This window comes from Delphinus delphis, chromosome 20, assembly GCF_949987515.2.
Source record: "Delphinus delphis chromosome 20, mDelDel1.2, whole genome shotgun sequence".
Classification (NCBI taxonomy): Eukaryota; Metazoa; Chordata; class Mammalia; order Artiodactyla; family Delphinidae; genus Delphinus; species Delphinus delphis.
This window is the reverse complement of record NC_082702.1, coordinates 8,821,413-8,836,338: the sequence shown is the minus strand read 5'-3', so window position 1 is coordinate 8,836,338 and position 14,926 is coordinate 8,821,413. Positions and strand designations below refer to the sequence as shown.

The 14,926-nt window shown below is 42.6% G+C and overlaps 1 protein-coding gene across 1 annotated transcript in view; it reads left to right on the top strand.

Moving 5' to 3' along the window:
* SAE1 (SUMO1 activating enzyme subunit 1) overlaps positions 1–14,926 on the top strand; it is a 74,312-nt gene that overhangs the window by 33,126 nt on the left and 26,260 nt on the right. The window contains exon 6 of the mRNA XM_059999017.1: positions 2,193–2,298. Coding sequence (XP_059855000.1) covers positions 2,193–2,298 — 106 coding nt within the window. The remainder of the gene's footprint in view (positions 1–2,192; positions 2,299–14,926) is intronic.

Sequence of the window (14,926 nt, the reverse complement as noted above, 5' to 3'; positions counted from 1 at the left end):
CCCTTGAAAACCACACTGTTTTATCTTCACCAGCAATTTGAACTTTCATCTTTCAAATCCATTACGGTCTTCAGCAAGCTGCCTGGTAGCTGATAGATCTTGGTTCACTTACCCTGCTAAATTGTACCTTTGTTGTCTTTTTTCTCTTTTATTTTTAAAATATCTGGGGGGTGTGTGTGTGTGTGTGTGTGTGTGTGTGTGTGTGTGTGTGTGTGTGTGTGTAGAGAAGACAGGAAGAAAGACGCACAGCTCTGTAAGTTTGAAATTATTTATACACTTACACACATATACCATCTTAAACTTGGTAAAAGTAGCCAGTACTGACAAAAATTTGAGAGTAAGGTGCTACCACCTTATTCCCAAATATTTCAGTCTGTATTTTCTCAAACAAGGCGTTCTCCTTAATCAGAAACCAACCATCAAAATCAGGAAATACACATGGGTACGTCGCTGCCATCTAATCCTCAGACCCCATTCCACCTTTACTAGTTGTTCCAATCATGTCCTTAACAGCAAAAGGATCCAGTTCAGAATCATGTGTGCATCTAGATTTTCATGACACCTGAAGGTTGCTAAGCCAGTTATTTTGTAAAATGTCCCTTAGTTTAGGTTCATCTGATGTTCCCTCGTGATTAGACTCTAGCTACACATCTTTGGCAAAAATATCACAACATGGATGCTTCTCATTGCATCCTGTGGTCTGGTGCATGGTTATCACATACCCCTTTACTGGTCATGTTAACTTCGATCATGAGTAAGATTGTTTGCCAGACTGCTCCTTTGAAAACAGTTTTTTTTCCCTGTGTGACTAATAGGTATTCTGTAGAGGGGTATTTTGAAAATATGTAAATACCCCATTCCTATCAAACTTTATTAATTAGTTAATTGTAGGTCTGTGGACTAATGGATCATAGTTTACTTACAGTATTATAGTCTATTTTTATCCTCAAATTGTTGTAGTATATTTATCCGCAGATTTGACCAGTGGAAGCTTCTTTAAGCTGGCTCCTATTACCTCTTGACATGGCCCATCATTCTTTGAGGGCTTTCCTTGTTTCAGGCTCTTCTGTTCCTGCTGCCCCAGTTTTGAAATCAGTCGTATCTCCAAGGAGAAATGTTTCTCTTAGTGGTGATTAGAAACCAAAATCTAGGTGTTAGATGTGCTCATTGCTATCAGAGTATCATTGCTTTTAGACCTTCTCAGTGGACACAGCAGGTAAATATTTGTATGTGTACACATACAAACACTTGCATCTACATTTATTTCTTTATCTGCCTATATATATAGAAAACGGGTTCATGCCAATAACTCTCACCACAGGCTTCATTCTCCTTTTCTCCTTTTCCATATTTCTAATTCTCTTCTTCTCTGACAGTGAGAAACCTGGCTCCCCAGATTCTCAGTGTAATTTCTTGTTGCATCAAGTCCTTGGATGTAATCAGTCTCCTGTTGCTGCCCTTGGGGATGCCCTTCTTACCCTGCCCTGCTCTGTCCCCTCCAACCAGGCCACCCAACCCCTCCACACACACACAGTTTCCCTGCCCTTCCTCAGTCTCAGCAAATGGCTTTTGGACTTAATTGTTTAGGAAAGGGAAAGGAAAACCATTTTCTCATTCATATTTAGTTGTTTATATTTAAAAATATAATTGTCTCTTGGCATTTTTTTGAGAAAATTTGATTTAGCTTAATAGGTTTCAACCATATTTCCTCCTACCACAGAGCTTTTGCAAATGCCATTTCCATTTCCACAGCCTGGAGGTTTCATTCCATCCCCTTTGCTTGTTTTTCTTCTCTGTTATTTATGAATATTGTTGTTTGTTTCTGTTTACTAATACAAAGAAAATTTATTGAATATCTTTAGATACACATTCTTGGTCACTTATGAAGGTATTTCCGTGGCGTAAATCACCAGAGTTCAAGAAAGAGCCAGAATGGAACTAGGTCTTTAGCTTTGCTCTGTCTTTCTTCAGTGCAGGGAGTACATGTCGTTGATTTCTGTGTCCCCAGTGCCCAGAGGAACACACAGTAAGTGCTCAATAAACATTTATTGGATTTGAATGGGCCTCAGCTTCTTTTAATGAACAGTAAACCTTACAGAATGACATTTCTCCTAGAAATGGTGAAGAGTTACTGCCTTGTGATTTAAAGCCAACATATTTTATCCCTAAGCAATTTTGTCTTTTTTCAACAGAAGGTGGTCTTCTGCTCCATCAAAGAAGCACTGGAAGTGGACTGGAGCAGTGATAAAGCAAAGGCAGCTCTCAAGCGCACAACTCCAGATTACTTTCTCCTTCAAGGTGAGGACTGGAAGCAGAGCTTCCCAGCGCGCGATTTGTGCTTTGATTTCTGCAGATGTGGCTGCAGAGGCCAGAAGGTTTCTTGAGGTTTGCCGTGAGTGGAGTTCCCCCTTAGCTGGTTCTCAGTGGCCTCTTAGAACAACAGAGTGAATGGAGAGGAGGCCTGTCACTGAGCTCTGGCTTCTTAACGATTTTTGCTTTTTTTATTATTTGTTGAAGTGAACTGCCCTCTCAAGTTGAGCCTGAGATAACAGTGCCATAAATCAAGCTCTTTTCATCACTGCTTTCCCTCTTCAGAGTTCTTCCTGGGCCTTAAAACCAGGCTTCCTCTCCTGAGGTCTTTTTCCCCACTCTCACCATCATTGCTGGTGTTCAGGGAGCATTGGCTAGGTATTGGTTGGCGTCTTAGTGTTCTTGTGCCTGGCACTTTTATTTTTTAATATTATTTTTATAATAATAATCATAAACATTGAGTGCTTACTAGCAAGAGCCATTGGGAGTTGATACTATTACTATCCCTACTTCACAGACAAGGAAACTGAGCACAGAGAGATTAAGGTTACTCGTGTTCTCACAGTAAGCCAAGTAAGTGTATAAATAACATCGGTTTGTTAATTAGTGTAAAATAATCCATATTTGTTATAGAAAACACCAGAAAAAGAGCAAAAAAAGTCACCTCGACATTTTTGTACTTTTGGGGATGTGCTTCCCAGCTTCCCCCCGCCCATGTTGGCACATAGAAGGCCCTCAGTAAACAGCTATTAATTTGGAAAGGTTTGGGGTATAGCCTGAGTGTTTCAGTAAACAGCTATTAATTTGGAAAGGTTTGGGGTATAGCCTGAGCGTTTCAGTAAACAGCTATTAATTTGGAAAGGTTTGGGGTATAGCCTGAGCGTTTCTAACTGCTGCTTATAAAAGGAGTCAACCGGTATTTGAGTTTACCATAACCTGGGGATTCTCTCAGCCAGGGGCAGTCTTGTCCTCCAGGGAACACTGGCAGTGTCTGGAGACATTTTTGGTTGTTATGACTGGGGGTGGGATGGGGAGAGGGCAAGGATGTTGTTTAATATCTTATGACACACGGCACAAGGTAGCCCCCCCCATGACAAGAGTTATCTGGCTGCCAGTGTCAATAGTGCTGAGGTTGAGAAATCCCGATCTAACCCTTTGCAGTTTCCAGAGTATTTTCTTGTCCGTCTCATCATCACAGCTCGGTTATGAGGTGGACAAGGTGGGAATTATCCGCAGTTTGGTTTCTTGGGATGAAGAGACAGAGTCCCAGAGAGGCTCGTGTTTTGCCTGAGGACGCAGAATGCAGATGGCAAAAGAGCAGCCCAGGTCTTTGAAGTCTAATTAATTAAATACTGTGAGAGGTCCCAGGTAATGAAAGCATCCGGGCTCCATTCTCAGTGCTCTGTGGGTATTAGCTCGTTGGATCCTCACCACATTCACATGAAGCAGCTGCTGTACCCCCACTTACAGGCGTTTTAAAAGGTACAGATTGATGAAGACACAGGCATGTGGCCACCCCTGCCCTCAGGAGCCCATCATTGAGATGGGGAGGCAAAACTAATGGCCTGGAGACAGTGTGGGGGAAAATGTTTATTGAATCCAGATAGATTCTGCTGACCATCACTATCAGAAGTTACAAGGGGCTGGGGCGTAGACAGGTCGTGAGGCAGAAGCAGGAGCTTTAATATTGTGACCCAGATGGCAGGCAGTGGTACACAGTTCAGAACTAGTGCTCTGGAATCAAAACAGACCTGCCTTTCAGTCCTGGCACTGTCATTTTCTTAGGTGAGTGACGTTGAGCCACAGACTTAAATTCCCTGAGGCTCCCTCAGATTCCCCTCTGACCATGGGGGTGTTAATAGCGCTTGCCTCAGAGGGCTTTTGTGAGGCTTGCATGACACACACGCGAGGGGCTTAGCACACAGCAAGTCCTAGAGACCTAATATAGTTATGTGCTTGGAGGTGGGAGGTACTTTGCAACTGTGTAGTAGAATTTTAGGATTGACTCAATTTACCCTTTTCTAAAAAAATTCATTTATTTTTAAAAATTTTTTTGGCTGTGTTGGGTCTTCGTTGCTGCACGCAGGCTTTCTCTAGTTGCGGTGAACGGGGGCTTCTCTTCATTACAGTGCGCGGGCTTCTCATTGCAGTGGCTTCTCTTGTTGCGGAGCATGGGCTCTAGGCACACAGGCTTCAGTAGTTGTGGCACGCGGGCTCAGCAGTTGTGGCTCGCGGGTTCTAGAGCTCAGGCTCGGTAGTTGTGGCGCGTGGGCTTGGTTGCTCCGCGGCATGTGGGATCTTCTCAGAGGAGGGCTTAAACCCGCGTTCCCTGCATTGGCAGGCGGATTCCTAACCACTGCGCCACCAAGTAAGTCCCTCAATTTACCCTTAATTCCATACTTGAGTAAGTATTATCATAGCAGCAATCCTATTGGATTTTAGTTTTTTGCCTGTGACACTTTGTTGGATAATATACTCCATATGTTTACTTCTCTTTTCTTTTTTCTTTTTTAAAATTTTTTTTATTTTTAATTAAAAAAATTTTTTTTAACGTTTTTATTGGAGTATAATTGCTTTACACTGGTTTACTTCTCTTTCTAAATGGTACTAATTATCTTTTTAGTTTCAAGTTCCAGGGCTTAGGATTTGGTGATTGAAACTATGTTCATAAAGCAACTATACTCCAATAAAAATTAATTAAAAAACCCTTCATAATTAATAGTCATATTAATTATGAATATTTCTTTATTATGGTAAAAACCACATACCATAAAGTTTACCATCTTAACCATTTTTATGTGTATAGTTTTGTAATAGAGAATTTTTATTTTTTTGCAGGCTTTTTAAATATATATATAAATTTATTTATTTTATTTATTTATTTTTGGCTGCGTTGGGTCTTCATTGCTACGCGCGAGTTTTCTCTAGTTGTGGCAAGTGGGGGCTACTCTTCGTTGTGGTGTGTGGACTTCTTATTGCGATGGCTTCTCTTGTTGCAGAGCACAGGCTCTAGGTGCGCGGGCTCAGTAGTTGTGGCGCATGGGCTTAGTTGCTCCATGGCCATGTGGGATCTTCCTGGACCAGGGATCGAACCTGTGTCCCTTGAGTTGACAGGTGAATTCTTTCTTTTTCTTTTTTTTTTTTTTTGCGGTACGCGGGCCTCTCACTGTTGTGGCCTCTCTTGTTGCGGAGCACAGGCTCAGTGGCCATGGGTCATGGGCCCAGCCACTCCACGGCATGTGGGATCTTCCCAGACCAGGGAACGAACTCGCATCCCCTGCATCGGCAGGCGGACTCTCAACCATTGCGCCACCAGGGAAGCCCGACAGGTGAATTCTTAACCAGTGCACCACCAGGGAAGTGTCCCTGTAATAGAAAATTTTAAAAGGAGGCAGCCCCACATATCATACCGTCTAGACCAAGGCTGGCAGCTGTGCGCTTCCCACTCTCCCCTCCATCCCTTACCTGTGGCAGACGTGGCTAATAAGGCCTTATCATTGGCCAGCCACTTTTCTCATAGCCTTGGGATCCTTTAAACAGCACTGCCTGCAGTTCCCTCTCTGATTTGGCATACAAATACAAATTAAGCTAACTCTCTCCTTATAAGAATGAGGCCTAGAAGGGAAGTAACTCCTCATGGCCTAGGTCTAAAACCCAAGTCTCCTGATTCTTTCAGGATCTAGTTCTTTTCACACCATCCCCAGTGTTCTTCCTGAGTTTTTTGGATATCCAACATAGCCTTTCCTGGGCTTTTCTCTTTGTAGCAGATGACGTGTCCTAACTTTTCTTGTGTGGCGTCATATGCATATTCCTGATGATATTTTTTTTGCCCTCTTGGGTCGTTTTGAGCTCTGTGTGTCTTTCCAGAGGTGCTGCAACTGAAAGTATAAGGAGTGTTCCAAATTCAATGAGCATGAGGGCCTGCTTTGCTGTCTGGGAGTTTTGCTCTTGGTGTATATTTGATTAACTCCTTTGACTAGGGACTGGACTAAGCTTCTGGAAGTAGAGGGAAATGGCTCTCGTGATCTCTTTCCCTGGGTCCTGCCGGCAGCTTAGACTTCTGCCAGAATTCAGCTTGTAAGTATTAAGCTGACTTTCTGAGTATATCACCTTATTATTTCTTTTTTTTAATTTTATTTATTTATTTTTTTATACAGCAAGTTCTTATTAGCCCTTAATTTTATACACATCACTGTATACATGTCAATCCCAATCGCCCAATTCATCACACCACCATCGGCTTTCCCTCCTTGGTGTCCATACGTTTGTTCTCTACATCTGTGTCTCAACTTCTGCCCTGCAAACCGGTTCATCTGTATCATTTTTCTAGGTTCCACATACATGCGTTAATATACGATATTTGTTTTTCTTTTTCTGACTTACTTCACTCTGTATGACAGTCTCTAGATCCATCCACATCTCAACAAATGACCCAGTTTCGTTCCTTTTTATGGCTGAGTAATAGTCCATTGTATATATGTACCACAACTTCTTTTTTTTTACCACAACTTCTTTATCCATTTGTCTGTCGATGGGCATTTAGGTTGCTTCCATGACCTGGCTATTGTAAACAGTGCTGCAATGAACATTGGGGTGCATGCGTCTTTTTTGAATTATGGTTTTCTCTGGGTATATGCCCAGTAGTGGGATTGTTGGATCATATGGTAGTTCTATTTTTACTTTTTTAAGGAACCTCCATACTGTTCTCCATAGTGACAGTATCAATTTACATTCCCACCAACAGTGCAAGAGGGTTCCCTTTTCTCCACACCCTCTCCAGCATTTGTTGTTTGTAGATTTTCTGATGATGCCCATTCTAACTGGTGTGAGGCGATACCTCATTGTAGTTTTGATTTGCATTTCTCTAATAACTAGCGATATTGAGCAGCTTTTCATGTGCTTCTTGGCCATCTGTATGTCTTTGGAGAAATTTCTATTTAGGTCTTCTGCCCATTTTTTGATTGGGTTGTTTGTTTCTTTAATATTGAGCTGCATGAGCTGTTTATATATTTTAGAGATTAATCCTTTGTCCGTTGATTTGTTTGCAAATATTTTATCCCATTCTGAGGGTTGTCTTTTCATCTCGTTTATGGTTTCCTTTGCTGTGCAAAAGCTTTTAAATTTCATGAGGTCCCATTTCTTTTTTTTTGTTTTTATTTCCATTACTCTAGGAGATGGATCAAAAAAGATCTTGCTGTGATTTATGTCAAAGAATGTTCTTCCTATGTTTTCCTCTTAAGAGTTTTATAGTGTCCGGTCTTATATTTAGGTCTCTAATCCATTTTGAGATTATTTTTGTGTATGGTATACCTTATTCTTATATTCAGAAATACTTCTTTTGGGACTTCCCTGGTGGTGCAGTGGTTCAGAGTCCACCTGCCAATGCAGGGGACACGGGTTCGTGCCCCGGTCCGGGAAGATCTCACATGTCGCGGAGCAGCTGGGCCCGTGAGCCACGGCCGCTGAGCCTGCGCGTCCAGAGCCTGTGCTCTGCAATGGGAGAGGCCACGGCAGTGAGAGGCCCGCGTACCGCAAAAAAAAAAAAAAAAGAAATACTTCTTTTGATTTGATGTGGGGCCATTCATATAACTAGCTGTGAGATTCTCCTGTAATTTGACTTCATTGGTTATCTAGGAGAGCATAGTAGCTTCCAATGCGTGAAGTTGCCTTTTGCCAAATATACTTGCCGTCAACTGTCTTTGCGACTTGACTCAGGTAAGTCAGTTTGCTGCTATGCTTTTGTTTCCTCACCTGTAAGGTGATAGGACTAAGTTATCTGCCTGTTTCTAAAATCTCTTCTCATTCTAGGTAGTCAGTGACTCTAATAAAATAAAGGTTCCTCCTTGTGTCTCTGTATTTTTAATTTTTGTACTTTTGACAACTTGACTGAGGTGTGATTGATGCCAGAAAATTTACTCATTTTAAGTGTATTTCTTTTTAAAATTTCTAGAAATTGTTTCGTGAATTTGAACAAAATGTCCTCCAGTTTGTCTTAAGGTCTAACTGTAGTTTTGCCCAGCCAGTTTTGATGGTCAGCCATAGCAGTGGAAGTGTAGTCCAAGTAGAGTAGTGGGCAGTCTTGTGTCAGGGAAAAAGACGGGCTTTGGGGACTACCAGAGTTGAGCGCAGGTCCCGGCTCCTACGTGAAATTGATATAATTTAAAAAGTGGCCTTGATTTTGTTATTCAAGTCAAACATTGGTAACATTCTACTGGGTTGGCCAAAAAGTACCTTTGGTTTTTAAGTAAAAATAAAAGACACATTTTTCATTTTCACCAAGAACTTTATTGAACAATGTATTCACCCTTTTGTTCCACTACCTTCTGCCATTTTTCAGGCAACTGCATAATTCCATCTTCCCAAAACTTTTTATCTTTCTGAGCAAAGAACTGTCCCAGGTGCCTTTTACAGTCTTCCAGGGAATTGAAACTTTTTCCATTAAGAGAATTTTGTAAAGACCGAAATAAATGGAAATCCGAAGGCACAATGTCTGGTAAATACGGCAGATGAATTAGAGCTTCCCAGCCAAGCTGTTAACGGTTTTTGCCTGGTCATCAAAGAAACGCGCAGTCTTGCGTTATCCTGATGGAAGATTATGCATTTTCTGTTGACTAATTCTGGACGCTTTTCGTCAAGTGCTGCTTTCATTGGGCTAATTGGAAGCAGTACTTGTTGGAATTAATCGTTTGGTTTTCCGGAAGGAGCTCATAATAGAGGACTCCCTTCCGATCCTACCATATACACAACATCACCTTCTTTGGATGAAGACCTTTGGTGTGGTTGGTGGTGGTTCATTTCGCCTGGCCCACGATCTCTTCCATTCCACATTATTGTACAGTATCCACTTTTTAAAAATTAATTATTTATTTTATTTTATTTATTTTTGGCTGCTTTGGGTCCTCATTGCTGCGTGCGGGCTTTCTCCAGTTGTGGCAAGCGGGGGCTACTCTTGGTTGCAGTGCACATGCTTCTCATTGCAGTGGCTTCTGCTGTTGCAGAGCGTGGGCTCTAGGCATGTGGGCTTCAGTAGTTGTGGCACATGGGCTCAGCAGCTGTGGCTAACGGGCTCTAGAGCACAGGCTCAGTAGTTGTGGTGCAAGCACTTACTTAGCTGCTCCGAGGCATGTGGGGTCTCCCCGGACCAGGGCTCGAGCCTGTGTCTCCTGCATTGGCAGGCAGATTCTTAACCACTGCGCCTCCAGGGAAGCCAGTACAGTATCCACTTTTTTTTTTTTTTTTTGCGGTACGCGGGTCTCTCACTGTTGTAGCCTCTCCTGTTGCAGAGCACAGGCTCCGGACGCGCAGGCTCAGCAGCCATGGCTCACGGGCCCAGTCGCTCCGCGGCATGTGAGATCTTCCCGGACCGGGGCACGAACCCGTGTCCCCTACAACGGTAGGCGGACTCTCAACCACTGCGCCACCAGGGAAGCCCCAGTATCCACTTTTTATCACCCGTCACAATTTGTTTTAAAAACGGAACGTTTTCATTACGTTTAAGTAGAGAATCGCGTGCGGAAATACGGTCAAGAAGGTTATTTTCGCTTAACTTAATGTGGAACTCAAGCATAAAAGCGATTAGCATAACTAAGCTGGTACAAATGATTTTCAGCGCTTGATTTGGATATTTTGAGTATGTTAGCTGTCTCCTGTGTGGTGCAACATTGATTATTCTCAATTAACGTCTCAATTTGATCTCTCTGCACTTCACCTCGTCTACCCGACTCTGGAGCAACGTCCAGTGAGAAAATCTCTAGCACAAAACTTTGCAAAACACTTTTGACGTGTTCGATCAGTCATAGCACCTTCTCCATACACTGCACAAATCTTTTTTTGCATTTCAGTTCAGTTTTTATCTTTCTTGAAATAAATAATAAAGCATAGTATGCCAAAAATGTTGCTTTTTTCTTCCATCTTCAGTATTAAAATGGCTACACAAAAATTCACCAATTTTGATAAGTCTTTTTTAAAATGCACGTTGATATGACAGCTGTCACATACAATCTAACAAAATTGTTTCTAATGAAGTTAAAGACGACTAAGTGCTACTAGAGCCATCTTACAGAAAAAAACCGAACGAACCTTTTGGCCAACCCAATAACTTCAGGCTGTGGGATGGCCTTGGGGAATATCCAACTTGAATAATCAACTTTTTTAGGCAGTACTCTAGTTTTCATGTTTGCTTTGGAAGAGATCTTGGAGCATATATAGAATGACCTCATTTGTCTTGTTGGCTGCAAAATGTATTTCTTTGAGTGTACTATCATTTGTGACCAGTCTCATCAAATGTAGATTGTTTTCAGTTTTTCTCAGTCCTTGGAAATTTTTCCCAAGAGCCTTTCTGGAAGTGTGACTAATATACCTGATGGCACCTTAGGAATTCCTCATGAAGTCAGGGTGCTTGGCTGTGATACACACGAGAATACCTTTGTTTCACCATTGCCTAATGGAACACTTAGTAGGTGCTCAATAAATAAATGGGTGCTCGATAAATAGCTTTTGCATGAGTGACTAGTTTGCTTGTCTGGTCATTTCTTCACCCTAGAGAGAGAGCAGCCTGCCCACTGGTGTCCCTGCAGGCTCCTCTTTCCTGCCTGCTTCCCCGAGCACTTGTCAGGCTTTTGATCCCAGTGGCACCCTGGTCCTAGCCTGCCCCTCTCACATAGATGGCTCTTTCTGCCCCATTCAACTGAATTGTGAAGCAGCTGCCCTGCCGTCCATGTGTGTGTGTCGTCCATGTGCATGTGTTTGCCTTGTTTGGGTGTTGAGTGTTTTTCCAGTTTACTTAATAAGATGGTGGCCAGACCAAACGCTTCCTGCTGCATTTTTCCACCATCTTGAGAGTCAGCCTCACCATCTGTGAGCCAAAGGTCTCATCTTTTTATTATTCTCCCATGGCATGTTGCAAAACATGAAGTGTGAGCTGGTTTCCTGTGGCAAAAAGTTGACTTTGATTTGTTCTTTTTGAGGTTACTGTGAGTTTATCATAACAGGAGTGCTAAAAATATCGGGTCTAGTATGGAAACAGCATTCACTTACCAGCTTGAATAATAACACACAGGTTTAGTCCAGAGCAAGGAAGAAATGGGCTTGATCTCAAGATGTGAACTACTTAGCAGAGAATCCTTGGCAATCTTAACTTTCTCAGTCTGTTCTGACGAGTCGTGGAAAAGTACTTAGGCCGTTTCTGAGCCACAGAATTAAAGATGAAAATAATCTTAGACCATTTTTGGAGCACCTGATATGTGTCAGATCCCGTGCCTGGGAATCGTCACGGGAAGAAGTCATCTCCTTGCCAATGCAAAACTCAATCACAAATAATTCTCCTTGTGAGGAGAGCTGTAACAGAGAGCTATTGACAAAGCTGTCGTGTTGTGCTGGTCTGTTTTTCAATATGTGTGAATTATTCTACCATCAAAAGCAAACTGTTATGGGAGCTCAGGGAACTGAGGGTCTGGCTCTCTTTGGGGAGTTGGGAAGTCTTCAGAGAGGAGGAGACATCTGAGCTGGATTTTAAAGAATCGGTATTGGCCAGGTGGTAAAGGGAGGTGAGAGTGTTGCCGGCAGAGAAGCAGTGCTTGCAGGCGGCCAGTGGTGCAGGGACCATGGCACAGCGAGGTTGGAGCTTGATGGGTGCCGATCAGAGATAAGATCAGGGCCTTGCTTTTTTTAGATTTTTATTCTTACAGCCAGTTGTTTCCCAACTAAGAGGATATCAGGCTCACTCGTGGAACATTTGAAAAATACAGATTCCCTGGTTCTAGCTCAGATTTACTGAATCAAAATAATTAGGAGTGGCTGGAATATGCATTTTTGTAAACCTCCCAGGTTTCTGAAGGATCAGCCAATTGGAGGGAAACCACTGCCTTAAGGACAAAAGGAACCCATGTCCTGTGTCAAAGCCCTGATTTACTCATGTGTGGGTTTTTTTTAAATGTGTTAAGTACTGTGTTTCAGATGAGGGCATGACTGAAGCAGGGGTAAGGAGATAACCCATGTAGCTCTTTTTTTTAAAATTACTGAATGTGTTTTTTTAATTAATAAATTTATTTTTATTTATTTATTTTTGGCTGTGTTGGGTCTTTGTTGCTGCGTGCGGGCTTTCTCTAGTTGCGGTGAGCAGGGGCTACTCTTCGTTGTGGTGCGCGTGCTTCTCATTGTGGTGGCTTCTCTTGTTGCGGAGCACAGGCTCTAGGCGCACAGGCTTTAGTAGTTGTGGCATGAGGGCTCAGTAGTTGTGGCTCGCGGGCTCTAGAGCGCAGGCTCAGTAGTTGGCACAAGGGCTTAGTTGCTCTGCGGCATGTGTGATTTTCCTGGACCAGGGCTCGAACTCATGTCCCCTGCATTGGCAGGCAGATTCTTAACCATTGCGCCACCAGGGAAGTCCCCATGTAGCTCTTGAATACAGAATTTTGACTGTATACCCTCAGATTTTAAAAAGTACCGTTGGGGCTTCCTTGGTGGCGCAGTGGTTGAGAGTCTGTTTGCCGATGCAGGGGACACGGGTTCATGCCCCAGTCCGGGAAGACCCCACATGCTGCGGAGCGGCTAGGCCCATGAGCCATGGCCGCTGAGCCTGTGCGTCCGGAGCCTGTGCTCCGCAACGGGAGAGGCCACAGCAGTGAGAGGTCCACGTACCGCAAAAAAAAAAAAAAAAAAGAACCGTAAACAAATATGAAGTCTCGTAAGTTGGTTTGCTTTTTACAGTGGTGTGGGTTAGTAAGTCTGAAACTATTTACTGTTTATTCTAGGATTGAGCAAATAGGCAAATATATTGTGGATGATGAGACTCAGACTTTTTTATTGCCAGAAAAGGGAGTTAGTTTTTTAAATACGGAAGGTGGGAAAGGCTAGAAGGAGCCCTGTGGGGTTGGATTGGTATTGCAGTCATCTGGATGAACTCGTGGTTTTTTGTATGTAGGTACAGAAATAGATGTGTGTATGTCCGTGTATTTACATTCATACTTATATATTTCCTAGCTCTGGCTGTTGAGAGGGCTGAGGAGCAAAAGCACTCTAGTAGCAATGAACAGACTTCATGCCCAGATCATGATGGCTAATATCCAAGGATCCAGGAGTCCTTGGAGACATGGCTGATTCTGGGGCTGGGGGAGGGTATTTACAGGTGAGCTTGGAACATCCTGCTGTGCCTGAAAGTAAGGAAGTGCTCAAAGAATGATGGGTCATGTCAGAAGATCACAGGAGTCAACTTGAAAGGGCTCCTATTGGTCAAATCTGGGACAGTTTGAGGATCAGATAAATGATAGTAATAGATTGTAACCCATAGACTAAAACAAGAACCCATGAGTCTATACTGATAATTGAATAAGTAAATGAGGGAAAGAGCAAAGTTCTTTTTTTTTTACAGAAGAATAACAGTAAATAAAGCAGGAATGATGAAGATTTTTAAAAAATCTGTATTTGGCCATCGTCATAGTAGTAAAAATTGTTTTAAGAATTATTGATGGATGCTAAAACTAATGGGAAAGTTCGCTGTGAAACAGGGTGGATGTCTTCTCAAGACATGTTTTAATTAATTGCAAAGAAAGACTAGAGAACCCTAGCAGATTGTTCCTCAACCAAGAGATCACAGTTAACATTCCAAGAATAGGACAGTAGGTCTCATGCGTCCTGATAGGATGCACTGAGCAAGACACGCCACCGCTCTGGTTCCCTGCCCAAAGTGGGTAATCTCAGCCTAATTATGAGAAAGCATCTGACACGCTTGGATTGAATAAGACTCTAGAAAATAGATGGCCTGTACTTCTCAAAAGGGTCGTAAAGGTCCCAGGAACTCCACTTCAGATTAAAGGAGAATGAAGAGACATGATAGCTCAATGGAACATAGACCTCCCAGATTGGATCTGAGAGCAGGAGATTTTTTTTTTCTTTTGCTCTCAAAGACATCAGTGGGACAGTTGGTAAAATTTGAAAAAGGTCTGTAGATTAGATGGTAATACTCCATCCATGTTAATTTCACAGTTTTGACCATTGTTTTGTGGTTCTGTGAGAATATTTTTTTTTTAATAAATTTATTTATTTATTTTTGGCTGCGTTGGATCTTCATTGCTACGCGCGGGCTTTTCTCTAGTTGCGGAGAGCGGGTGCTTCTCATTGTCGTGGCTCCTCTTGTTGTGGAGCACGGGCTCTAGGTGCTCAGACTCAGTAGTTGTGCTGCACGGGCTTAGTTGCTCTGCGGCATGTGGGATCTTCTTGGACCAGGGCTCGAACCCGTGTACCCTGCATTGGCAGGCGGATTCTTAACCACTGCGCCGCCAGGGAAGCCCCTGTGAGAATATTCTTGTTTGGGGGAAATACATAGTGAAGTATTCAGGGGCAAATTTCAAATCATTTTTAAAAATGTGTAATTATAGATATAAAGAAATAATGACAAATGTGGTAGAATGTTAGCATTTGCAGAACTAGGTGAAATTATGCAGGAATTCCGCGTACAGGTTTTCTGTTAAGTCTAAAATTATTTCAAAATAAAAATTAAAATAACGAAAAACAAAAACAACCTCCAAAACCCCATTTCTCAGCACCTGGAAGCATCCCGATATTGACGGCTGATGAGTAGTACCTGCAAAGGGCTCTATCAGTGCTGGGTCCATGGGAAGGG